General features: G+C 42.3%; 1 protein-coding gene and 1 long non-coding RNA gene across 3 annotated transcripts in view; one reads left to right on the forward strand and one right to left on the reverse strand.

The window, feature by feature from the left end:
• Positions 1–24,673, reverse strand: part of LOC121795994 — a 59,236-nt gene that overhangs the window by 9,882 nt on the left and 24,681 nt on the right. Inside the window, exons 1-17 of one of the 2 annotated variants that reach the window (XM_042194683.1) lie at positions 7,681–8,088; positions 7,361–7,578; positions 7,171–7,276; positions 6,995–7,093; positions 6,851–6,910; positions 6,651–6,729; positions 6,357–6,504; positions 6,114–6,237; positions 5,826–6,006; positions 5,703–5,731; positions 5,477–5,625; positions 5,286–5,388; positions 5,111–5,206; positions 4,961–5,013; positions 4,734–4,857; positions 4,446–4,508; positions 4,303–4,362 (exon numbers count right to left, since the gene is read on the reverse strand). In XM_042194683.1, coding sequence (XP_042050617.1) covers positions 4,303–4,362; positions 4,446–4,508; positions 4,734–4,857; positions 4,961–5,013; positions 5,111–5,206; positions 5,286–5,388; positions 5,477–5,625; positions 5,703–5,731; positions 5,826–6,006; positions 6,114–6,237; positions 6,357–6,504; positions 6,651–6,729; positions 6,851–6,910; positions 6,995–7,093; positions 7,171–7,276; positions 7,361–7,575 — 1,689 coding nt within the window. In that variant the 5' untranslated portion in view covers positions 7,576–7,578; positions 7,681–8,088. Of the gene's footprint in view, positions 1–4,302; positions 4,363–4,445; positions 4,509–4,733; positions 4,858–4,960; positions 5,014–5,110; positions 5,207–5,285; positions 5,389–5,476; positions 5,626–5,702; positions 5,732–5,825; positions 6,007–6,113; positions 6,238–6,356; positions 6,505–6,650; positions 6,730–6,850; positions 6,911–6,994; positions 7,094–7,170; positions 7,277–7,360; positions 7,579–7,680; positions 8,089–24,673 lie in introns of those variants that run through there. The other variant, XM_042194682.1, reaches the window with a different exon arrangement.
• Positions 1,913–3,783, forward strand: LOC121795997. The gene is made up of 2 exons (XR_006049680.1): positions 1,913–2,612; positions 3,379–3,783. It is a non-coding gene; the product is annotated as an uncharacterized LOC121795997 (long non-coding RNA).

The following is a 24,673-nucleotide window of genomic DNA, read 5'->3' on the forward strand; positions in this document are numbered from 1 at the left end:
AGCCACTTGGGCTTGTTACGCCACATTAGATCACTTTACTAGATCGCGGGTACGATCTCTTTCCGTGTAGGGATGCATCTCCCGAACAAGCTGGAAAGTAAACTATTTTCGTTATAACTTGGTCTTTGTAAAGACATTGGGAACTTCTTGGTTCATCGTCTAGTATACATATATATATGTATACTATCTGTGTGCTTAAAAGAATGGACTTCCTTTAATTGCTGTCTATAAGTAGTACAATAGTACTTTTTGGCTCGCCTTTTCTTTCTCATAATTCCTTGGAATTTGAAGCTTGCCCAAACTGATGGGTTTTAGTTGGTCTCGTCGCCCTGGAAGGCGGTAACAAATTCTCGTTCTGCTAGTACTTGATTCTGCATGTCTCACCTAAGGTACTTTTCTAAAGCACTCTAGGTTCACATACATAGTCCCCATGACATCTATACATTCATGTCAAGCTCTTTAAACATAAATCACAGATACATTAAGCATATCTCATGCAAAGTATCAGCTATCACGTTGCCTCTTGCAAACATTTCAAATAAACATTTTCGTTCCCATTTAGGGCTATGAAATTTTTTTTTTTTTTTTTTTTTTCTGAAAACTTAGAAAATTTCATTTTCCTTCTCAAAATGGAAAAATATTTTCTTTCTTTAAAATTCTCTTTTCTGGACGGGCGGGTGTCGACCCCTGTTTCTGGTGCAGTTGATCGTGTCGAGCTGAGGTGTTGGGATCTTGTACTGATCATTCTGTTCACTTTCTAGCCTAGTGCTACTGTTCTGGACTGAGGCTTAGAAAGAAGGTTCTTGGGTCAGAGCGAAAGAAAAGTGCTCTGATACCACTCTGTCACGACCACAACTTCCTAGTCAAAGAAAGCGCAGCTATTTCGCGACTAACAATACTAAACTGTCTCAACACATCATCATAATTACTGAAATTAAGGAAAATACTGTCTAAAAGTCATCAAGATAGCAAGTTATTACATCAGAGTGAAATGTGGGACATTGTCTTTACTGAGACAAAGCTAGGTCTATGCAGCGGAAGAGTTCCAAGACAAGTATAACATGTATGGAGACATACTACACTAGCTACCCTTCTTTTATTTTATCTTCAGTCCCAACACCTCCTCGGCTTCGACAACAATCAACCTGCACATTAAGGAAAACAATATGCAGGGCTGAGTACTTGATGCACTCAGTGGGCTCATGCCGAAAACTGTTTTTCTTTTAGTTGTCTGCCAAGCTGAGTGAACGCGGGGGTTTTTTTCTGAAAACAAGTCCCGGTCACTAAAATCTGTTATTTCTTTCTGAAATAGACTGCAGTCTTTTAACTCTCTGATGATATACCATGTCAAGCTGTGTGAATCGGGAATGTGGCCACATTCCACGATCACTGGGTCGGCCAACCTGGCGCTAGCTCACGACCCCTAGACCGGCCAACCTTGCGCTAGCTCACGGTCCGTAAGTGTACACTAGTCCGAGTAGGATTTACTGACCTACTGGGACCCGAATTCGTTTTAACCATGAATGGCAATCACAAAATAAAACATGGCATGACAACTCATTCAAAAGTTCACACTTATTCTCATAGAGTTCTGTAAATAAAAAGGAAAGAAGCCCACACATAATGTAGGATAGAAAAGCCCACCTCGTTTGCTTAACCCTTTCAAACGGGTACTGTCTGACTTGAGATTTACTCGTCGAGCGACGACGTCCCTTTTCAAAAAAAAAAAAAAAAAAAAAAAATGTACTTAAATTAGGCTTTGAGTAATCATTCAATCTTGCATGAATGCATGCCTAAGCGTGTGCTTATTATTTTAATTTCTGCCCTTCTAAAATTAGAAGTCTTAAATCTTTAATTAAAACGGTGATTTAATTTGTTCTGTAACCGGCTGACCCGTTCGGTTATAATTATTTCCCGGATTATCTTAAGTATTTTAAAATACTTTCTGTGACTATTAAAGTCTGCTTTAACTATTTATCGAATATTATTTCGACACGGCTTAATAGTACTTTTCTTCCGTGGCTTAGGGAATAATTTTCGTCATGCTTTTAACTTGATCCAAGATAACGGCTTCAACCAAATTAATGGTTCTAGTAATTAAATTCTCAAGCCCAGCTGGAAATTTATTTATTCTGGCCCAGACTATTTATTTTCTTAAACAAAATGGCCCATCTTCCTTCCTTTGTATTTTTTATTCACTGAGGCCCAAAGCAATTAACTGGGCATGGCCCAATTAAAGGAGAGCATACTCCCTTCCTCACCGTGAACGGCCCCTCTCCCAAATTGAAGATCGGCGGAACCCTAGCTCATCTGTCCCTCTTCATTCTCGGCGCAGCTAATCCACCGCCACCGTTCACCGTCGTCTCCGGCGCCACCCACCTCTCCTTAACTTTCTCTGTCCTCATCGCTTCTCGATTTTTGGGGGAGGGGGGCGTCTGAGCTCGCGACAGTTACAACGACGCCTCGCCTGTCGGCCACCACCGTGTTTCCTTCAGACGCTGCCGCTGCTGCTACTTCGACGGGGTTCGCTGATGCGGCGGAGAAGGGAGGCTGAGGTCGCCATTCAGCCGCTGCTGTCTCCCGATTCCAGAGCTAAGTCTCTTTCTCACTTAGTTAGTTCATGCTTCCCTTTTTACTTGGTGATAAGGTTTCCGATTTTAGAATGTTTGCTATATTCTTTTCGAGTGGAGTTCACTGGTGTGAGTTCAGTTCTGGGGAAATTCTACTATTGTCAAAGCTCATACTTCTAAATTCGAAGCCTAGGTGTGCTGTCTGAAGAAATAGTAGAGTTTATTACTTCTTTACCAAGTTCATGTTCAGGCTTAAGCTATGAAATGATTGTGTTGAGGTGGAAAAGGTTTAACTTTCCTCATCTTGAGCATGCTACGCACTGACTAGAGGCCTATCATGCTATGCTTGGTTTCTCATTTATGACTATGCGTAAAATGCTTTAACACTTTGGGGAAAGTTGATTACTTACTGCAGTTGCTTCGGTTTCTGTCTCTGATTCGGCTCTCCCTCTCTGCCTCAGTTCTTCCTCCCTCTCTTTAGCTTGCTCCTCTGCTACTGAGTAGTGGTGTTGAGGGAGGGTGAGGCTGAGGGTGATTTATACTCGTTTGCCTAACTGAAAGCCTGAGAAAGGCTGGTGTACTTGGCTGAAAAGCAGTCTTTAATGGGCTGGGCAGTGGCTGTCTCCTCTGCTGCAACTCGCAGGGTGTACTCGTGAGAGGTTTGAGCCTATGGCTCCTGATTGCACTCTGACTTCCACTGAGTTTTGGTGCTTTAATTTCCTGCATTCCTTGCTGCTCATTCAACTGCATTTGGCTTTATTTGGGGTCTAGTACTGGTTTATTTATGGACTTTCGTCTCTTGTGGCAGGTGCACGAGGCTTGGCAAAGATTCTGCCACTGAACAATCTGTCATTGCCGTTTCAAGGGGCTGGGCAGCTGTCTTGCTACAGTTCTGGTTCATCCTGGGGGATGTATGGGCACGGCCCCTCACCGTGGTTCGGTCTCCACCGATTTGCTCGGCGTTGGCAGTGTCTGAACTAGCTACCGAGGCTGCCTTCCTCGTGATCTCGCCCTCTCGGCTCGTTCGAAAATCTGTGGCCGAGATGGCCCGGTGACGAAGGCCAAAGTAGCCCTTCGGGATTTCTAAATGTAATAGTGTAGTAGCTCAACTTTTAATTTTCGTCGTCAAAGATTGTAACTTTAGTTTTGAGATTCTGAAAACTGTAATTTGTACCATTTCTCAAGAAATAAAAATACTCTTTCATTCGTTAAATAAAAGCTGGTATTTATTTCTTAAGAATTCTCGAGAATCTAGGTCTCGGCTATTACAATAGTAGTATAGCTTAAATAATAGGGATATAGTATGCAAACAAAACTATGCAAAACAAGGCTCTTTTAGGAGTAATAAATATAGATTACAAGTATTATTAGTTTTTGTTATTACTATTATTAGTATAATAAGCTAAGACAAATTGGTCTTTTAGGTGGGTGGTAATTTCAGGGTTTTTAAGGAAACTGCTTTACTCTTCCAGTCTAGTGTAAATATATCCCATCAAGAAACACAAACTCTTCAATATTTGATCACTGTAATAGAACATGAAGAATAAGTTTTTAGAGAAAGAAAGATATAACAAATTTAATCTATTCACTCTAAATTTCACCTTCTAATGAGTAACTAGATATTCAACCTTTCCCACAAAGGTTAAGTTCTTAAACAGATCAAATTAATTACTAAATTTTAGCATCCCTAATGATCAATTCAAGATTGAACGAATTTGACCGTGAATTTCACCTTTTCAATCAAAGTATGGACTTTCCGGAGCTGTGCATTCTTCAAATCTTCAAATGAATTCTGCAATGACAGTATGAACTATGAATATTGGTACAGACCATCAACAGATCTATCTATTGAAAATTTGAAATCATTAGTATCACCTGAAATATTGCACAAGAATACGTCATTGTCTCATCCAAGAATAGAGAAAACAATTCATTACTCTGCCAAAAGAAATAAAAAGAAATTGAATTACGATGAAACAATTGGAGTAGAACTATATCACAATGTACTTCTTATGTAAAAGATTATGTGCTTGACGTCACATGCACATCCACTAAGAATATTGCATACAAGGAAGTATACCAAATTAAACAAATTAATAGAGATTTGTATTCCTGTGTTATTCTATAATCATTTTAATGCTTTGAAAACATATGGCCACTTACTAGGTCATAATGGCGCGAGATGTTACGCCGTGCCTGGATCAGTGTGTTCCTCCGGGAAACATGCTTGATGAATTTTTTTGTGGTTGCTGCTAAAGTTGTGTAAATAAATAATCTCCACCGTTTCCTAGCAATATCAACACAGTAAAATATATCATCGTATTACGTTCTATAAAGAAATTAGACCAGATCAACATACACACAGATAGATTCCTCTTGATTATAATTACCTTGCCTTGTTTAACTCAGCACATGCATTCATCTCTGCATTTTTTATAATCAGCTGCAAAATACAAGGCCCATAAAGTATATATTCAAATAATGATAGTTGATGAGTTATAAGTTATCAAATATTATGAATTTTGGATCAATTGACTTACTAGAAGAAATTTGAGAAGACCTTCGTTTGCATCAACAAAAGAAATGTCACCATTAATGTACGCATCAGCAAAACCTAAATCGGACTCTGTTGCGACCTGTGAGAACAGTATCCAGTTTGACAATAAATACTTATAAAATTTTCAATATTTTTTAGGGGTAATAACCTAATATTACCTTCCAATAAAACTGGGGTTTGTGAACTCTCACAGTGACCTGTAAATTGCTCTTTCTTCTTGTACCTTGAAATGTAAAGATTCTACCACCTTCTTCCACAAAGCTGTTTCAACAGAATTTGTCAGTTGTATACCTTCTTTTTATGTAGAAACCGAAGACGCAATATGTTATAATGTAGACTAGAAGCTCACATTAGACATCCAGTAGCAATAAATCGCTGAAAGAACCTCGCAACGACAAAACAAGCACCAGTTTCAGGACGGGATGGAACCATGCCTTTGGGGATGTTTGAATAAGTATAAAGTTTTCTAAGCATGCTGTTTGCAGCAAGTATTCCTGCCTGTCAAGATCAATTCATGTTAATAGAATAAAAATAGGAATGGGAATAAAAATTGTACTTATGGTGTGATAAAATACCTTTACTCCATCCTCGGGGAAGCCATAGCCTGGAAGCATAAAAGATTATACCATAAAAGTCTATAAGTAATCATACACAACTTAATGGATGGCAGAAAAAGCTTCTAGATAAATTTTTAGCACCTTGATATGATCCACAGAACCATAGTCCTCTTTTCCCTTGGATATCACTGAGGTTTGACAAAGCCCTGCTTGCAGAAACTGATGGTATAGGATGGCTCATTGACATCTGCAAAGATGTATCTTTTGGTGTACGAGGTGGATTTAGAGTCACAAAAAATGGAACCCTGGGTTCACTAAGATTCTGTACATCCATTGAGAAAACAGGTCGCAAGATACTGGGTTATCTAGCAACTAAAGTTGGAAGAAAATCATTTTAATCGATAGATCATTTGATTCAATGTACAAAACCTGGACATTGTTGAGCCAATACGTTATACAAGCACTGTCATTGATAGCTCCAAGAAAATTTCTCGAGCTCCATGCCCCTCGAATTTTTGGCATCAAATTTTCGTCACGGTGAAGGAAAATATCACTGTAGTAAGAGTTCAAGAGTAGAAGTGGGCTCGTGACTATGGAGGTTATTCTGAAAAAGTATCTATACTACCATCTTAGGGAAAAGTTCCACAAGATAATGACTATCATAAAGGAAACCTGTAGGCATAATGAAAAGCACCAAGTATTCTTAATTCTTCATTTGTCGCCTGCTTTCTTAAGATGTTTAGAGCATCTGGAGGATGTGCAGCAATTATACACTGATCATATGCTTCTTCCAATCCATCATTATATGTAATAACAACACCTGCACAATTTTTTATTACACTCGTATGAAAAATGTAAGCTCGTATAAATGGAACGATCAATATATTGTTTATGCGCTAAGAATTCAAATAACAATAAGGTGATGAGAGCGGATGAGAAAGGAGTAGTGTCTTGACGCGTACTTACCCTTGTCATTGGTAAAAACAGAGTATATTTCAGAATTGGTTTTCACTTGACAGCATCTACTTTCCAGCTCTTTCTTAATCTGGTAATAAATCATTTAGTAAAATCTTTTAAGAGTTTATTCACATTTAATATCTATGAGTCATGCCTTGTTCCTTAGATAACATTTCTAGATCAAAGAATCTGAGAAACTCACTACCTACCCCATCGACATAACTCTGTGATCGCCATTTTGGTGTAAGCCATTTAGTGAGACCAAGAAGCTGCAGCAAAGAAAATCATTTCAATCATTTTACCAGAAAGATATTGTAATAATGTCACGTTCACTAACAAATGTAAATGTCTACCTCAAGAATATCGAAATTTCTCAAGAATGAAAGTGTTAAATAGGCAGAGAAGGTCATCACTGCAGAAGAGCATGACCAAATTGAAGCACAAATTGGAATCTGGAAACAAATTTACAATTTAAAGTCAGATCTTTGCTTGCATGACATGGACAAGTATGATTTTTTAATAGTCATACAAGGAAAGCTTTCTGGAATATCTCAGAGTAACCACGTGATTGGACAAAGCTCCCCAATGTTTCATTCCGGTCAATATCTGGATTGTTATTGAGCTCTTCAATATAACTGCAATTGGTGGAGACATACATTGAGCACAGACTTGAAAAGGAATTAACTCTAATACCAAAAGAGGCTTATGATAATACTTACAGAGAGGCGTTGTCTCTGAACTTAATGATTTCCCTAATCATTTTCCAAAACCATGGATTCAACAAATTCTTCTTTTGCGCAAACAAACTTGAGAGTCCATTTCGAGTTCCCCATTCGAATCCTCGGCCATCATCCAAGCTCACTGAGTATGAATTGTCAGAAACCTCAGTATCAACTCCAACACTCTCGAATAGTTCCATCACTTCCGGATACATAGCCTGTCCAATAAGTGAATCACAGGTAAACAATGCATTGAGTGATGATAAAATTTCAGTTTTTGGATTAACAACGAATGGAACTCTATTGACAAAAACTCATACAGGCTAATTTGGTCAGACAAAGTATTTTGTGAAGAACACAATTGTTCCACCAAATCTTCCAGCATCAATCGTTCCAATAGCCCCATAACAACAGCCGCATGCAGTTGAATGGGAAAACAAGAAAAGATGAAGAACCATATGCATGTCCCATGTTCAGACAGGTAAAATCGCCAGATTCCGAAAACTAAAAGGCCGAACTGGTGACAAGTCAGGCATTTCGTCGAACATGAGATGGGCAAATATCTAATGATACAATACACGTACTCCATTTCTTAGTCACACTCAGACAGGTTATATATTTATATCATCATCTGTTTGCAGTTGATGATTGTTTCCACCAATATCTTTGGATGGTAAAACAGGTCCTTGATTTTTCCTCATATTGTTGAGTGACAATCGACGGTTAGTTTCAAATTATTTCACTGATAGATACCTTAGGCCATTCGCGCTATCTTCCGTCTTTTAATCGTCTCATCTCTTAACTATTCATGGATCTCAGGATATTTTTCACTTCATCTTTTAACTAAGAGACAGAACCTGCAGCCCTCCATCTCTTATCCGTCTCCTAACCATCTCATACCTTAACTATTCATTCAATTTCATTTTTTATTTTTATTTCCAACAAATTCAATTAATAAAAACACACTTCATTAAATAAAATAAAATTATAACTTAAAATCCTAAAAATATATATATAATTAAATTCGTGGCAAGATAAATAAAAAAAGACATAATTTAAAATAAAATTTTATAGAAATTATAAAAACTACTCCGTCGGCGAATCGTCCCCCGATGGAAGCGGTGGAGGCGGAATACCAAGTTGTCCCGCCAGATACACAATGTCGGCATGATGGGCTTGAAATTGGGCAGGCGTCATGCGGGAAGTGTCCGCCATCGTCGCGGTGAAGTACATGGACATTAAGGAGGAGGGCGGCCATTGGGAGCCCGCGGGAAATTGTTATGTGTTTTCGTTTGTTGTGAAAATGCGATGCTAGGTCGAGACACCAAGTCCTATGAATCCACTAGATCACTTGGTCTAGGAACTCAATGTAACAAGGAATACTCTGTCGTTGTACACACAAACTCTCCTTCAAAGATCCCTCAACCTGAATACTATAAATTAGTATAGAGAAGCAGGGGTCGATCCCACGAATATGGATACGTAAGAAAGCATTTAGAGACTCTTGACTAAGCGGCTGCTGCCACGCAAACAGGGTTGAGGTATAACTACTACTAGACCTAGGCAGGAAATATAAACGCTAGACCTAGAAAGCTGTAAACATGCTGAGATCAAACATCATCAAGACTTCGATATATTAAACTTACTTCCTAGACCCTGTAAACGACTACCTAATTTAGCTAGACAGAGACCAACCAACAGTGGGGACCATGACCCAAAAATAGCGAGTACGGCAGAAAAGCTGCAAATAACTAACTGAGAAAATAACTAACTACGGCATGCTTTTCTTCAACGGATTTAACCACGAAGATGAAGTAAACAGAGCACATACCCAGATTCGAACAGAATTTAAAAGTTTGGTTGTCGGAAACTTACGACAAGCCGGAAATAACGCAGATCTACATATACTAGACGAAACGAAATGAAAACTCGAAGACTAGGCATCAAAATAAACCAACTCTGCTCAGATCTCACGTCGAACGCTTAATCCACTCCGGATCCAAGCAATCCGAAACCAACAACAACTAGATTCCACTCCATAACTTCCGATCTAACAGATCTACTCCGATCAACTCCAATTTCCAGCAATCGCACACAACTTAGCAACAACACCAAACTTAAATCTCCGATTCAACCACCAGCAAACTCCGATCACCCAGATTCAACCATTAACCTGCATAAGTTCAGAAAACAATTGCGAAACGCATCCAACACAGGCAAACTAACGCAAACTCCAGAAAATCTCGACAACCAAATCAGAAATCAACACCAACGTCATAATAGAAAATTAAACTTGCATAAAACACGGAAATATTTGGTGAAATCGGAAGGCCGAGCTTCGAACAGCGAAGCTCGGTGAAATACGAAATACGAAAGCAGTAAAGTGGAGCTTGTTTCTTCGCCCTCAACAGGACGGTGTTACAACCCAACAACAAATGTATGAAAGCTAAAGGTGAACCCAAGTGCGAAACCCTTGAATTTCCCTCTAAGAACCCAAGTGTATAGAAAAGTGAACTAGCTGCAGACTGTTAGTGAGGCCTCCACCGAGAAGGTCCCTCCAGAATGCATGCATCCTTCCTTTTATAGACACAGACATAATCTTCTAGAACCTTCGTAGAAATCTCCATTCTACCCTTCAGTTCTGAGATTTACTCCGTCTTGTAATTTCTTTCACAATGTTCACTTATTCGCCAGTTTCCTCGGGCGTGTGATTGCCTCCTTCTTTTCCTAGACCTGGCGAATTTCTTCTATACACCTGGCTTAAAACATGTGTTAGACCCAGCAAATTCACGAATTTATCCCCTAGACCTATGCATGAAATTAGCCTTATCAGTCCCTTCTGGCCGACGGCGCCCACGGGAGGACCCCCCGGCATCGTCTGTTGTGCCCTCAACCTCTTGCGAGGCAACCTCTTGTGCGGCGCTGCCCGAACCGCCCCCACTAGACGAGTATTGGCCACCCGCCGTGTGCTTCGTGCGCTTCGAGGTCGAGCCCGAGCTGGACCGGACACCGCCGGCCCACCTTTCCTCTTCTTTGACGGCCTCCCAAACATCGACATGTCTGAATTATTTGCCGGTGTCGTCGAAATAGACTCGCAAACCCGATCTCAGAATGTCAGCTCCCGTGGCTCCGCTTTGGTAATGAGCCGCTTCGTTCTTGTAGATGCCGCAGAATTTTTTGACCTCTCTGTCGACTCGGTCAAAGTGAGCGCGAAGCATCTTCAATGTGCGGTGGCGGGACCCCTTCGGCTTAATCTCGTTGTATGCCTCGGTGACCTTTTCCTAGAAGCACTTTTGGGTTTGTTGATTCCCGACGATGGGATCGTACGAGACGCTGATCCAGGCGTTGTACACAGCCATCGTGTCCTTGCGGCTGTACGGATGCCGGCCTACATCCTCCTCCTCCTCCTCGGCCGCCTCCACCTCTTCCACCACGGCGTCGAATGCCCTGGAGCTTCCACCGCCTCGTCCTCCTTCCGGAGTGGGTTCATCCGGATAATCCTCCCGAATTTGGGATAATCCCTGCGAATACCTCGGGGCTGAGGGACGAGCGTATGCATCAACGTCAAAATGGGGTGGTTGGTACCCCACCGGCGTCGACGAACCGGAACCGGAACCACCCAAGACATTGTACATGCCGCCCAGTCGCCAAACGCGTTGATGTCAAACCCACCAGAGCCGCCCTTGTTTCCGTCGCCGGACATTTTGTGATGAAAATTGGAGAGGTTAGATGAAAATTGGAGAGAAAATGGAGATGATTTGGGAAGAATAGATGTGTGTTTGTGTGTGTAATGAGGATGAAATAGGAGTATTTATAGAGTAAAAAAATAAAAAATAAATAAATAACAGTCGAAAAAACGGTAATATTACCGTTTTCGTTTTTTCAATTTTTTTATTAAATTCAAAAAAAAAATTTAAAAATATTTATTGCGTCAGCGTGACGAAGCCCACTCGCGGGCCGGCGAGTGGGCGTCACGCGTGGCGCTAGCTCGCGCAACGTGGCGCAAGCGCGTGGCGAGCCAGCACGCGAGACGTCTCGGTGGGACGGCGTCTCGGCAAGACCGGGACGAGACGGGGCGCTGCAACGCGTCTCGTCTTCGTCTCGTCTCGGCGGGACGAGATACGAGCCACCCGCGGGACGCGTTTTTTTTCCTTACTCATTTTATCGTTCTTTTCATTTTCTTTGAATTATTTATGATGATTTTAGTTTTATTTTAATTTAATTATGGAATTATCCTTGTTATTTTGTAAAGTTATAGGACTATTCTCTAAGTCCCACAAGAGTGCGTACTTTTTCCTTTTATCTCTAATAAGTTGAGATTCATTCTTTACTATTTTAATTACGTTCTCTTTTTTTCTGTCTCTCTTATTTTATCAACAAAAAGTGTATATTCTTGTTTCCATCCTACAGAAATAGGCTGAATTTTTTTTTTCGTCCGTCGCACAGAAATAGTCCATATTTTTTTATGATAACTTTATCTCCTTTTTTACTTTATCATTTATGAATCCCACCATCAACTATATTATTTCAACTATTTTTTTTATTTATCTCTTACTTTATCAATTATACATTAAAATACTTCCTCTATCCAAAAAAACAGACAAGGTTATGAATGACACAGATTTTAATATATAATTGCTAAAGTAAGAGAGAGAAGGAAAAAGGTAGCAGAATTAGTGCTAGTTGATTGTGGGGTTCATATTTAGAATGATGTGTAGCCTATCATCTGTCCAATAAAAATAGACTAATTTTATCATTTCAGGGTAAGCTTTATGTGTGAGGTTTTTTTTTACGCACTATACTAATATAAATGTTAGGGGCTATGCTCAAATTTAAGTTGGGAAAAGTGGGCCCATTTGAATCACTTGGAAAGAAAAAGAGACGGCCCATTTGTTTTGTTTGATTTAAGTATAGCCCATTTCCTACCTCTAGTTTTTTTTTTTTATCAAAAACGTGATTTTTGGGGGAGTAACAGAGTTTTGGGGATTTTTATAGGGCATCCGCGGTGGCGCGGAATTCCCGGCGGAATTCCCAAAAACACATCCTGCCACGTCATAAGGACTTCCCACTGCACTGCCACGTCATACGGAATTCCCACTGCACAATGGCGGAATTCCCGACGGAATTCTCACAATAAAAAAAATTCACAAATTCACAAATTAAACAATTTCCGGAAGTATACAATTTATGTAATTAAAATTTCGACACAAATACGGAAAAAATTCCATTAAAAAAATGAAATAAAGTGGAATTCCGCGGGAGTCAACGCAATGGCGGACTTCCCCGCGGAATTCCGCTTAACGCCTTGAAACTGCGACGTCCTCGGGGGAATTCCGTATCTGTTGCGGGCATGCACAATGGCGGACGTCAGCGACGGAATTCCTGCTCGTCGATGGGAATTCCGCCCCGACGGACACCATTGCGGATGCTCTCACTCGATCTTTCACTTTCAAAAAAGAAAAATCTCCAATCCCTAAATTCACTCTCGCTTTTCACCTCTTTTTCCACCGGTTCTTCTCTCACGGTAACTTCTCCTTATTTTCCAAATTTATTACTACCAATCAGGGCTCTGCAGAGCACAAAAATGAGCACATAAATGAGCAACACACTGTGCTCACATTTGATATGAACAAATTGCCCGTGGATGGCAAATCGCGTCCGAATCAGAGAGCGAGCCCGAGGAAGGGCTCGATGAAGGAACTGCCGAGAGGGAACGAAAGAGAAAAGGGAAGCAGCCCATGGAACCAAGGAAGAGAAAGCAAGCTTCCGAGGCCACGATCTCTTGGCCCAACAATTCGAACCCCGCCGGCAAGTGAAGGTGAGACCAGTGACTCAAGCAGCGCCTCCTCATCTTCCGAATCTGAGGAAGAAAGAGTAGAGCAGCCAACTAGTTATGCCAAATACGGTGTCGAGCTTGACATGGAGCTCGCAGAATTGATGAAGCAATTTTTAGATCCTAAGTTGGCTGCGAGTCTCAAGCGTCGACAAGGTGGGCTCAAGAGATATTTGTCCGAATATTTGGTACATTTCGACTCTCTTGACACTTTGCAAGTCCATGAAGAGTTTGCAGATTACATGGATAGGGCAGGTATCTCATGGTTAATGGATTTGGATACATACAAGGTGCCTTTAATCTCATGTGACGAGTTCTTTACTTCATTCAAGTTTGATATCACCACAGATTTGAACAAAACGTGCATTGAATTCCGACTATGATAGGGCCCTCGAGCATCCAAATCACGCTAAAGATCGCGTCCAAATCTCTCTCAATCTCCAACGAATCTTTTAATAGTATTTGATTTTGCATATCTTTTGTAATCTTTTTATTTATTTATTTATTTTGCTTGCTAAGCAAGATAGGTTTTAAGGTTTAGAATTCTACAGTATTTTGATTCATTGAGAAATATGAAATAAACTTCTATTCTCATTCCCCGTTCTGGCGGAAATCGCCCCCTAGCACTTCAACTAGGGTTTATCTTGTTATTTGTTCGTTGATGTTTTAGTCTGATAGATCAAGGGTCTATCAATTGGTGCTTCCATCGATTTACTCTTCTCCCACCACAAACCATCTCCTCCAACGATTTGTCCAAATTTCACAAAAAGTCATGCCTCAAAATCACTATTCTCTCAAATCTTCATCATCAAAATCCTCCAATCTCACTCATATCCACGTGAACAAGTCTCTACTTGTAACCCGACTTTTGTGTTTGAACACTCTCACGCTCGACATACCATGCCGCTTTTTGATGAATCACAACAACACACTCTCACAGACATTCATGGGATGCTCGTGGAACTACGTCCGACTTACCACATACTCCCTCCGTCCCACGTTACTTGAGACGTTTCTTTTGAGCACATGATTTAAGAAAGTTGTGTTTAGTGAATTAAATAAAGTAGGAGAGAGAATAAAGTAAGAGATAGAAGAGAGAGTAAAGTAAAAGAAAGAATAAAGTAAGTGTGATTAGATGTTTTATTTTTAGCCAAAAAGAGAAATAACTCAAGTAACTTGAGACAACCCAAAGTGGAATACGACTCAAGTAACTTGGGACGGAGGGAGTACTAATTAATAGTATTTTTGGGAAGTGGGAACGTATAAGTATTGTTGAATAGGAAGAACACGCGCCTACGACGCGCGTGCAAAATCACTTCCTTTCAACGGAGGGAATATGTATTATTCTCAATTAGTCTATTTCTATGAGACAAGGGAGTAGCATTAATTATAGACAATTACCTATTTAATTTGAAGGTAATAACATCATTTTTTAGTTCACCAAAATGTAGTACTTTCTACTGGCTAGTACGAATTTTTCGAAGATGAGAAAAATGATGGTGATCTCTCTCTTTCCTAAAATGCCCTAATTTGTCAAACAAATTCCATGCAAGTATAAAAAAGAGTATGTCTATTTTTAATTTTTATGGACAAATAAATTTAAAGGTTGCATCACCGTAGACTTGAACCCTAGAGACCAACAAGTATGTCGTTTTAATCATCCAAAATATTGCTGAATTCACTTTCCAAATACAGGAAGAGTCTGAGCATAAATATTTTACAAATTATCAAACATATTAGGTCAAAGTAAATGAATCATGCAATTATCTATTAAAGTTATCATGTTTGTTTTTAGAATTATAGTAAAATTTATCATGTTGGCATGGAACACATGTATCTAGTATGTATAGAGGCGTGGACTGATCCTACTCTCCTTGTACACCTAAAAGTTAGAAAAATTTGAGTTATACATACCCGAGCAAAAATAGTAAAACCAAGGTCGAGATGAGTGCCATCAATCGTAGCTGTCTTGGCTTGGCCACCTAAGCTCATCTGCTTCTCATACACCACCACCTCCACCCCTTCTTTGGCCAAAACATACGCCGCGGCCATCCCACTTACGCCGCCGCCTATCACTGCCACTCTCATTGTCTTCGACATTGATATGTATATGTTATTTTCGAATTTATTAGTGGATATAAAAAAAACAGTAGTAAATGTGTTTTTAAAGGAAATTTCTATATAATCGAGCCATTTTTTAGGGCACATGATTTAAGAAATTGACATTTGAAGAATTAAAGTGAAGACAGTAAAGTATGAGAGAGAGAAAAGTAGAGGAGTGAAAAGAATAAAGTACGTTGGAAAATAAAGTAAGACGGGTGATTTTTTGCTTAAAAAGTAAACGACTCACTTATGGTGGGACATCACAAAAAGAAAAGTGACTCGCTTATAGGGGGCGGAGGGAGCATGTGTTATGAACAAGTTCTTCGTGCCAAATCATAATTTTGCAACGTAGTATGTAATGTTTACCTTGTAATGAAGTTGTATGGTGAAATTGATACAAATATTATTGCAATGTTGGAAGCTTTCACCGCCCCATATATATAGAAAGTTGTGTCGATTGTATTCATATTTCTCTAATATGCATATATCATTAAGGTGCCTAGCTACTTAAATAGTTATAATTTTCCAATTTCCTACGGCATGTAGCTAACATTTAGATTCAACTAATTAACTAGTAGCATAGAAGATAGACTAAGCTAAAGTTAATACACATAAAGGTAATATAATGAGTTATCAACTTATGTTAGCTATGGAGATGTCATCTTTAGAATAGCAATAGGTTTGGTACCAAGCTGATGGGGTACGGACTAAACAAGCCCAACGGCAGTGACGGCCCATCAGCCCAAAGCCCAAGGAAGAGTATGAGTTCGGCATTACCAAAGAGTTCGGCCTCAGCCTACAGCTCGGTAAAAGCCAACCAATCAAGCTCTGCTCTCAAGTCGGCACCAAGCTCTCAGATCGGCAACCAAAGCAGTTCGGTCTCAGTAAGAGTTCGGCCTCAGCCTACAGCTCGGCAAAAGCCAACCAATCAAGCTCTGCTATTAGGTCGGCATCAAGCTCTACTCTCAGATCGGCAACCAAAGCAGTTCGGTCTCAGTTTTCGACCGAACAAGGAGTTAGTGGACCCATGCAGGATTTCCACGACTTCCAACATACCCACTACCACGTGGCGTCAACTCAGGCCACGATCTTAGGCCATGACCTACACGACCTCCACGACCTAGAGTGATGATGTAAGCCACGATCTTAGTTCAATGTATAAATAGAACTTAGATCTGGTAGAAAAGGGTTAGAAGTTCTTTAGAGAAAAATACCATATAGCAAGTCTGTGTTGTAAGCTGTAATTCCAGATCAAGCAATACAAACCTGCCCCCATTTCTCCCCGTGGACGTAGATTTACCTCAGTAAATCGAACCACGTAAAATTCTCTGTGTCGTGATCTGTATTTTCCTGCATTTACTAACATCAACAATTCGCGGAATCATCACTGGCGCCGTCTGTGGGAAACAGAGAACCAAATTTGTGATAAAGCGAATTTTTGATCCATTTTTTCCACCCAAAAAATGCATACCAGATCGCAGAGTACCCGTATTCCTGCCCGTGAGAACCAGGAGGAAGCCAATCCATCCCATAGGTCTGGAAAACAGCCTAGGGATAAATCCACCACCAGTTCTCATGGCGAAGGAACAAGCCGCTCCAAAAATCGTCCCACTGAGTCTTCCCAGCAGCCTGATTTTAATGAGGCTGTCAAGCTGTTCTTGGCTGAGAAGCAGGATGAGTTCTTAGCCTTCCTGCAAAAGAGCCAACAGACGAAGACGAAAACGGTAGATTCTCCTTCCTCGTCCAGACATGAAAGTCACTACCGCAGTAGTACCGTGTCTTCCAGGAAGAAGAATCCTCAACCCCGACACATTCCTGTTCCTCCTCGGTACCGGAATCACAGGAGATCTCCATCTCCTCCATACCGAAGAGATGTCGGGTTCGCCATGTACGGAGCATTGAAGACTCCGTTCTCGGACGATATCACCCGAACTCCCCTTCCACAGAACTACCGAACTCCGTCGATAACCTATGACGGACTCGTGGATCCTCATGACTTCCTGGGACGCTATCAGTATAATATGGCGAACCAAGGTCTCAATGAGGTCCATATGTGCAAGCTGTTCCCCGAGCTGCTCATCGGGAACGCCAGAAGGTGGTTCGACAGCCTTCCTCAAGGCAGCATTAGATCCTACCGAGATCTGATGGATGCTTTCCACAGGAGGTTCTTTCAGAAAGCGGAAGCCCGGAATACTTCGGCTCAGCTGCTTTCTATACGTCAAGGTCGCGACGAAAAGATCAGCGACTTCCTGACGAGATTCCATAAGGAGTGCCTACAAGTAGATAATCTCAATGATCTACTTGTCATTTCGGCATTCCAAAATGGAATCCTGCCCGGAGCTCTACAGAAAGCTCGTGGAATGCAGTCCGCAAACAGCTCAAGAGATGTGGGACATTGCGGACCAGTTTTCTCGTGCCGATGAGGCAGACCGTCGAAAACGGTCTTTAGAAAGCTCATCTAGAGAAGACAAAAAGAAGCCCGATCATAGCGATCAGAGGCTTCCTCGCCGAACTCCTTCCCCACTAAAGGAGGGATAGCGGTCATCCGAGGTGATCAAAAAAGCAAGTGTTTGCAGATTGCGCCTAAAAGTGCCGAGCAGTCAGATCGGCACCATCAAGCACAGCAATCACTGCTGCCGGAGTCAAAGGCAAGCGAAATGACCAAAGTCACATCGGCACTGAAGCCGAACTCGATGGTGTACGGCACTGAAGCCGTGATTCCGGTTGAGATCGGCATAGCCAGTCCCCAAGCTCTTAATTTCTCAGCAGAACCGAATGAGGACGGACTAAGAGCCGAACTGGATCTTGCTGAAGAAAGAAGAGAACTGGCCTGCATAAAAGCAGCCAAGTACAAGGAGCAAGTAGCCCGGTATTATAACCAAAGGGTGAAAAAGCTGCAATTTCAAGTGGGAGATCTCGTCTTGAGAAACAACGAAGTAAGCCGAGCAGAAAAGCTGGGCGAACTCGAACCCACATGGGAAGGTCCATGTCGGGTGTCAGAAGTCCTCGGCAAAGGGTCTTACTAATTGACTCACGTGTCAAGAGCACAAGTACCCCGAACATGGTACGTTCCCAACCTCAAAAAGTTCCATTTGTAAGAGACAGTCCGGTCAATGTGCTTTCTTTGGTTTGCTTGGTCTTTGTGTGTTTCTGTGCGTTTGGTCTGTGCGTTTTGTCTGTCTATGTGCGTGTCGTCTCTTACAAATGTTACTGAGGTATCTTGTTCTTCGAAGGCTGATCCCCTTCTTAGAACATATACAAGCCAACGATTGTGCGTCAAAGCTTCTAAAGAGGATACAAGACCACAATTCAGCTTAAACAAGCAGTTCGTCCGAAACGAGCTGCAACAAGCCAAAGATTGTGTCAAAGCTTCTAAAGAGGATACAAGACCACAATTCAGCTTAAACAAGCAGTTCGTCCGAAACGAGCTGCAACAAGCCAAAGATTGTGTGTCAAAGCTTCTAAAGAGGATACAAGACCACAATTCTGCTTAAAAATCAAGCACTTCGTCTGAAACGAACTGCAACAAAAGTCCGATTCTCGCGATAAAACTTGCCTGAATTAGGACAAGGGAAAGTCCAATCCATGCGATAAAACTCGCCGAATTAGGACGACCAAGTTCGGTCAAAGCAGTTTACCTCATAAGACCGAGGACGACCATGTCTAGTCAAAGAGGTTTACTGCATAAGACCACTTCGGTTAACTGGGAAAGTCCGATCCACGCGATAAAACTCGCCGAATTAGGACAAGGGAAAGTTCGATCCCAGCGACAAAAATCGCCAAATTAGAACACAGACCAAAGACGAGTCCGGTCAAAGATGTTTATTTCATCAGACCGACAAGACGAGTCCGGTCAAAAGATGTTTATTTCATCAGACCAAAGACGAGTCCGGTCAAAGATGTTTATTTCATCAGACCAAAGACGAGTCCGGTCAAAGATGTTTATTTCATCAGACCGACAAGACGAGTCCGGTCAAAAGATGTTTATTTCAACAGACCAAAGACGAGTCCGGTCAAAGATGTTTATTTCATCAGACCGACAAGACGAGTCCGGTCAAAAGATGTTTATTTCATCAGACCAAAGACGAGTCCGGTCAAAGATGTTTATTTCATCAGACCAAAGACGAGTCCGGTCAAAGATGTTTATTTCATCAGACCAAAGACGAGTCCGGTCAAAGATGTTTATTTCATCAGACCAAAGACGAGTCCGGTCAAAGATGTTTATTTCATCAGACCAAAGACAAGTCCGGTCAAAGATGTTTATTTCATCAGACCGACAAGACGAGTCCGGTCAAAAGATGTTTATTTCATCAGACCAAAGACGAGTCCGGTCAAAGATGTTTATTTCATCAGACCGACAAGACGAGTCCGGTCAAAAGATGTTTATTTCATCAGACCAAAGACGAGTCCGGTCAAAGATGTTTATTTCATCAGACCAAAGACGAGTCCGGTCAAAGATGTTTATTTCATCAGACCAAAGACGAGTCCGGTCAAAGATGTTTATTTCATCAGACCAAAGACGAGTCCGGTCAAAGATGTTTATTTCATCAGACCAAAGACAAGTCCGGTCAAAGATGTTTATTTCATCAGACCGACAAGACGAGTCCGGTCAAAAGATGTTTATTTCATCAGACCAAAGACGAGTCCGGTCAAAGATGTTTATTTCATCAGACCGACAAGACGAGTCCGGTCAAAAGATGTTTATTTCATCAGACCAAAGACGAGTCCGGTCAAAAGATGTTTATTTCATCAGACCAAAGACGAGTCCGGTCAAAGATGTTTATTTCATCAGACCCAGGACCAAGTCCGGTCAAAGAAGTTTACTTCATAAGATCAAGGACCAAGTCCGGTCAAAGAAGTTTACTTCATAAGACCGAGGACAAGTACGATGAAATTTTTTCGCTAAGCTGTAAATACAGTGTTAGAAGCGAAAACAAAATTTCATTTTCAAATCTTGTTCGGCATACAACTCCGCTACCCTACAAAATGGCGTTACGCTATTACACAGGACTATTCTACTGTCCAGGGTGGCTGAAGTTAAGCCACCTATCTGCAAAATCCTCTGGAAGTCGAGTTCGGTTGTTCCGAGCAGATGAAGAATAAGCAGGTCGACGAGATGCTATCCTCGACCCAACGCCTCTTCCCCGAGCCCGAGAAGCCCTAGCACCTCGGCGGCGAAGAGTCTCTTCACGAAGCATTTGCCGATCTTGCTCACTCATAACCACAGCTCCTCTGCGAACTTCAGTCCGTCCTCGACTTGACGTCTCCGGTTGTCCCTGAGTTCGTTGCTGACTTGGAGTAGGGTTTTGAGCAAGTGAATCAGAGGTTTGAGCTGGAGTACTAGCATCTGTTGGCGGGAAATGCCGGAGGAATCTCTCAATTGAGGGACGCCGGGCAAGAACAATGTCGTACCGAGAAGCCCAGCGCCGCAATGATTTCACGACTTGTTGGCAAGCCGAGCTCTCCAGCGCATTGTTCCTCCGGAGTACATTATACTCCTCCCACAGTTCGTCAACTCGTTCCTGAACTTCTGATATGGTCATTCCCCCGCGCACACGGATGTAATCCTCGTACGCAGTCCTCTCAGCAATGGTCGTATTCAGCTCGGCCTCCAGATCATTCTTATCGGACTCTAAGTCCTTATTATCGGCCTCCAGCTTCACTAAACGAGCCAGAAGCTCGTCATTCTTCGTCTGATCGGCTATAGCTCTTTTCTCAGCTTCGTCTAAAGCCGAAGAGTACAGCCGTTTCCAGTGAAGTATCTCCATCTCCTTGAGTACAAAGCAGCTACGTCAGTTCGGCATTTCAGCTTACCGAGCAGGTAGTAAACCACAACAGGAGTAAGAGAGTACGAAAGGCTAAACGAAGACACGAGCAGAAAGAAGATTTTTTTTTTCATTCATAAGAAAAAATTTTTTTTCTATACAAGGAGGGCTTCAAGGCCATTTTACATAAAGGAAGAAACTAAACTAAGAGAAGGGAGACGAAATCATACTTCGCTAGCCTCGTCTCCGCCTTCTCGGTGAGGTTCAGCTTCCTTCTCCTTATCTGCTTCAGCTTCAGCCTCTGCCTCCTTGCTCTCCCCAGCCTGTTCGGCGCCACCGTAGCCGATCTGCTGCGCCTCCTGATCGGCCTGCTTATCGCCGGCCTCCAGCTCCAGCGGCTCGGCCTCACCCTCTCCGTTGTAAGTCGAAGCGGGTGAAACGGGTCCCACGGAGGCAAAGATAGCCTCCAGGTTCTCGTCCCGATCAGCTCGACAACTCCGGACTCGGTCTGCAGAAAGCAGGACCGAGGATGAAGCGAGCTCCTCAAGGAGCGGCAGATTCTGAAGCCGAGCTGCTATCTCTCGGCTGTACAGAGGCAGCACGACGTCGGCCCCCTGCTCGCCCTTATCGGCAATTAGCCTTACCAGACTACCGACAAAAGCCGAGAACTGGCTGCTCAAAAAGAGTTTCTCCGTGTAAACACGGAGAGCCTCCCCCTGGGCAACCACGGCGGCAGCACCACTCCGTTTCGTCTGCTCTCGCTGGATGACGAGCTGGTTTTTGGCAAACTGAGCTTCATCCTGGGCCGAAATCCTAGCAGCTCTGGCTTTCTCAAAGTTTGCCTCAGCCTGCTCGGCCCGGTGACAAGCAGCCGCCAATTTCCTCTGCATCTCAGCATAGTCGTTGGACGCTTTGGAGAGTTCGACGGCGACGAGCTTGGAGAGCATGTCGTTCCTCTGAAAATGGATAAAGAAAAAAGTCAACAGAGGGCACCAAAAATACAGGACAGAAGCAAAGCCAAAGAATCAAGAAGACAATTCACCTCGGCAAAGTCCGTGGGCCATAAAAATGGCTCACAGATATGCTCCGAAGGAGGCGCCAAGACCATGTCTTTCTCTGGCGCTCTCGGGGGCTTCTGGGCCCTCCCCTTCCCCTCTGCCGAAGTCGACTCCGGCTTCTTCGGATCCGAAGAGGTTTTTTGCCTTTTCGGAGTCCTCTCGGCATCAGACGCCGAGCTGGTGGTTTTCGGCCTCTCCGGCTCCTGGGACTCCGAAGATTTTCGGGTAGCCTTGTTCAGCATGAACACTGTCAAAAAGCAAGAAAACAAGGTTAGTTTTCTTCGTTAAAGCAGTAGAGCATAAAGATAAAGAGAAATCCTCACCCTCGGCCTCTTCGTCCGAAGACGAGATATTGAACACGAGGTCGCCCTTGACGAGCTCAGTTTCCGAATACTGTTTCCTAATCATAGGAATCTTATTGAGCTCGCCCTCGAGCTCGGCCAACGGTTCTAACCGAGGGTGGGGAATCACGGACTTCGGCCTTCTCCAAGGAAAGCCCGGAGCCGAAGTCCTATTATAAAAAAAGAAACGGTTTTGCCATTTCGGCCACTTGGTTTTGCAGAAGGCCCTAAAAGGCTGTAAGGGGATCAAGTAAAACCAAGATCCTTTCCTTTTAAACTGGAAAAAATTAAGGATTGCCCTCAGAGACAGATCCTTATTTAGCCTACGCAGTTCGGCAGCAAAAGCCGATAAGTGCCTCCAAGAGTTCGGAGTCACCTGACCTAAAGGGAGTTGAAAAAAATCAAGAAGCTCTACAAAAGGCGGGGGAAGAGGAAAACGAAGCCCGCATTCTAAGCAGGCTTCGTAAACGGTGGCATAACCCTCCGGCGGGTCGTTAGCCCTATGATCATCGTCGGGAACCACCGCCTTCCCCCCGGGAAGAAGATATTTTTCGTGTAGAAATATCACGGTGTCCTTACTCAAGACGCTGTGAAAGTACTCTACGGTCTTCTCCCCGGATTCCTTCCGGCTAGAAGACCCCTTATCCCCTTTCCTACCGCTACCCGACTCCGAAGAAGAAGAAGACATTTTTCTTACTTTTTGAAGGTGAAGAAAGTCTGAAGAAGTTCTTGAAAGCGGAGAGAGATTTTTCGCAAAAAAGAGAGAGTGCAGAAGAAGCAGTCGCAAAAGTGCTTCAACGACGAAGAAAGGAGGTATTTATCAGATTCGGCGAAGATTTCAAAATCGTCACACCGTTTCGAATCCCACCTTTTCAGGATTCAACGGCCGGATTTTACTGTCGCATTTAATGCAGTCACGTGCACGGCACGTCCCCTGATGTCAGCCTCCCCCGTACCTTTATCCAGAATGCCGAAGTGACTCGCTTCGCCGAAGTGATTCACTTCGTCTTTCGGGGGGGGTAGTGATGGGGTACGGACTAAACAAGCCCAACGGCAGTGACGGCCCATCAGCCCAAAGCCCAAGGAAGAGTATGAGTTCGGCATTACCAAAGAGTTCGGCCTCAGCCTACAGCTCGGTAAAAGCCAACCAATCAAGCTCTGCTCTCAAGTCGGCACCAAGCTCTCAGATCGGCAACCAAAGCAGTTCGGTCTCAGTAAGAGTTCGGCCTCAGCCTACAGCTCGGCAAAAGCCAACCAATCAAGCTCTGCTATTAGGTCGGCATCAAGCTCTACTCTCAGATCGGCAACCAAAGCAGTTCGGTCTCAGTTTTCGACCGAACAAGGAGTTAGTGGACCCATGCAGGATTTCCACGACTTCCAACATACCCACTACCACGTGGCGTCAACTCAGGCCACGATCTTAGGCCATGACCTACACGACCTCCACGACCTAGAGTGATGATGTAAGCCACGATCTTAGTTCAATGTATAAATAGAACTTAGATCTGGTAGAAAAGGGTTAGAAGTTCTTTAGAGAAAAATACCATATAGCAAGTCTGTGTTGTAAGCTGTAATTCCAGATCAAGCAATACAAACCTGCCCCCATTTCTCCCCGTGGACGTAGATTTACCTCAGTAAATCGAACCACGTAAAATTCTCTGTGTCGTGATCTGTATTTTCCTGCATTTACTAACATCAACAATTCGCGGAATCATCACAAGCTATTAAGCAATTTTCAGATTCAAATTTGTTTAAACGTATATCTACTTGTACACGTTCGTATCCATAACTTTGCTATTCATCTGTCTTGAATCCATAACAACTCATAACTTTGCTATCCATTTATTTCTCGAACCCAATGTAACCTTTAATTATTTACTTGAACCTATTTAAATTTATACAATGTCTAATAGTAATTAAATATACATTTATAGGCATGGGATTAATAACGAATCAATTTAAAATGCAAACCCAAAGAAATTGGTCGTTATAATAGAACATCAAAGATCATTTTTTTCGTTTTTAGTTCATTTTAGGAAATTCAAATTTTATGAAAAAAAAGATAGTAATATATATTTTTCCCAATATTTAGCATCTGCAAGGTCATTTCGAAATTTTAAGGAATGTGGGGACGCACTTTACCTTTCCAAGCTGCAGATATGCCAAATGTTTTTTCTACTAATATTTTTCTGTTATTTTGTGATGTTTTTAAT

Source organism: Salvia splendens, chromosome 3 (genome assembly GCF_004379255.2).
Source record: "Salvia splendens isolate huo1 chromosome 3, SspV2, whole genome shotgun sequence".
NCBI lineage: Eukaryota > Viridiplantae > Streptophyta > Magnoliopsida > Lamiales > Lamiaceae > Salvia > Salvia splendens.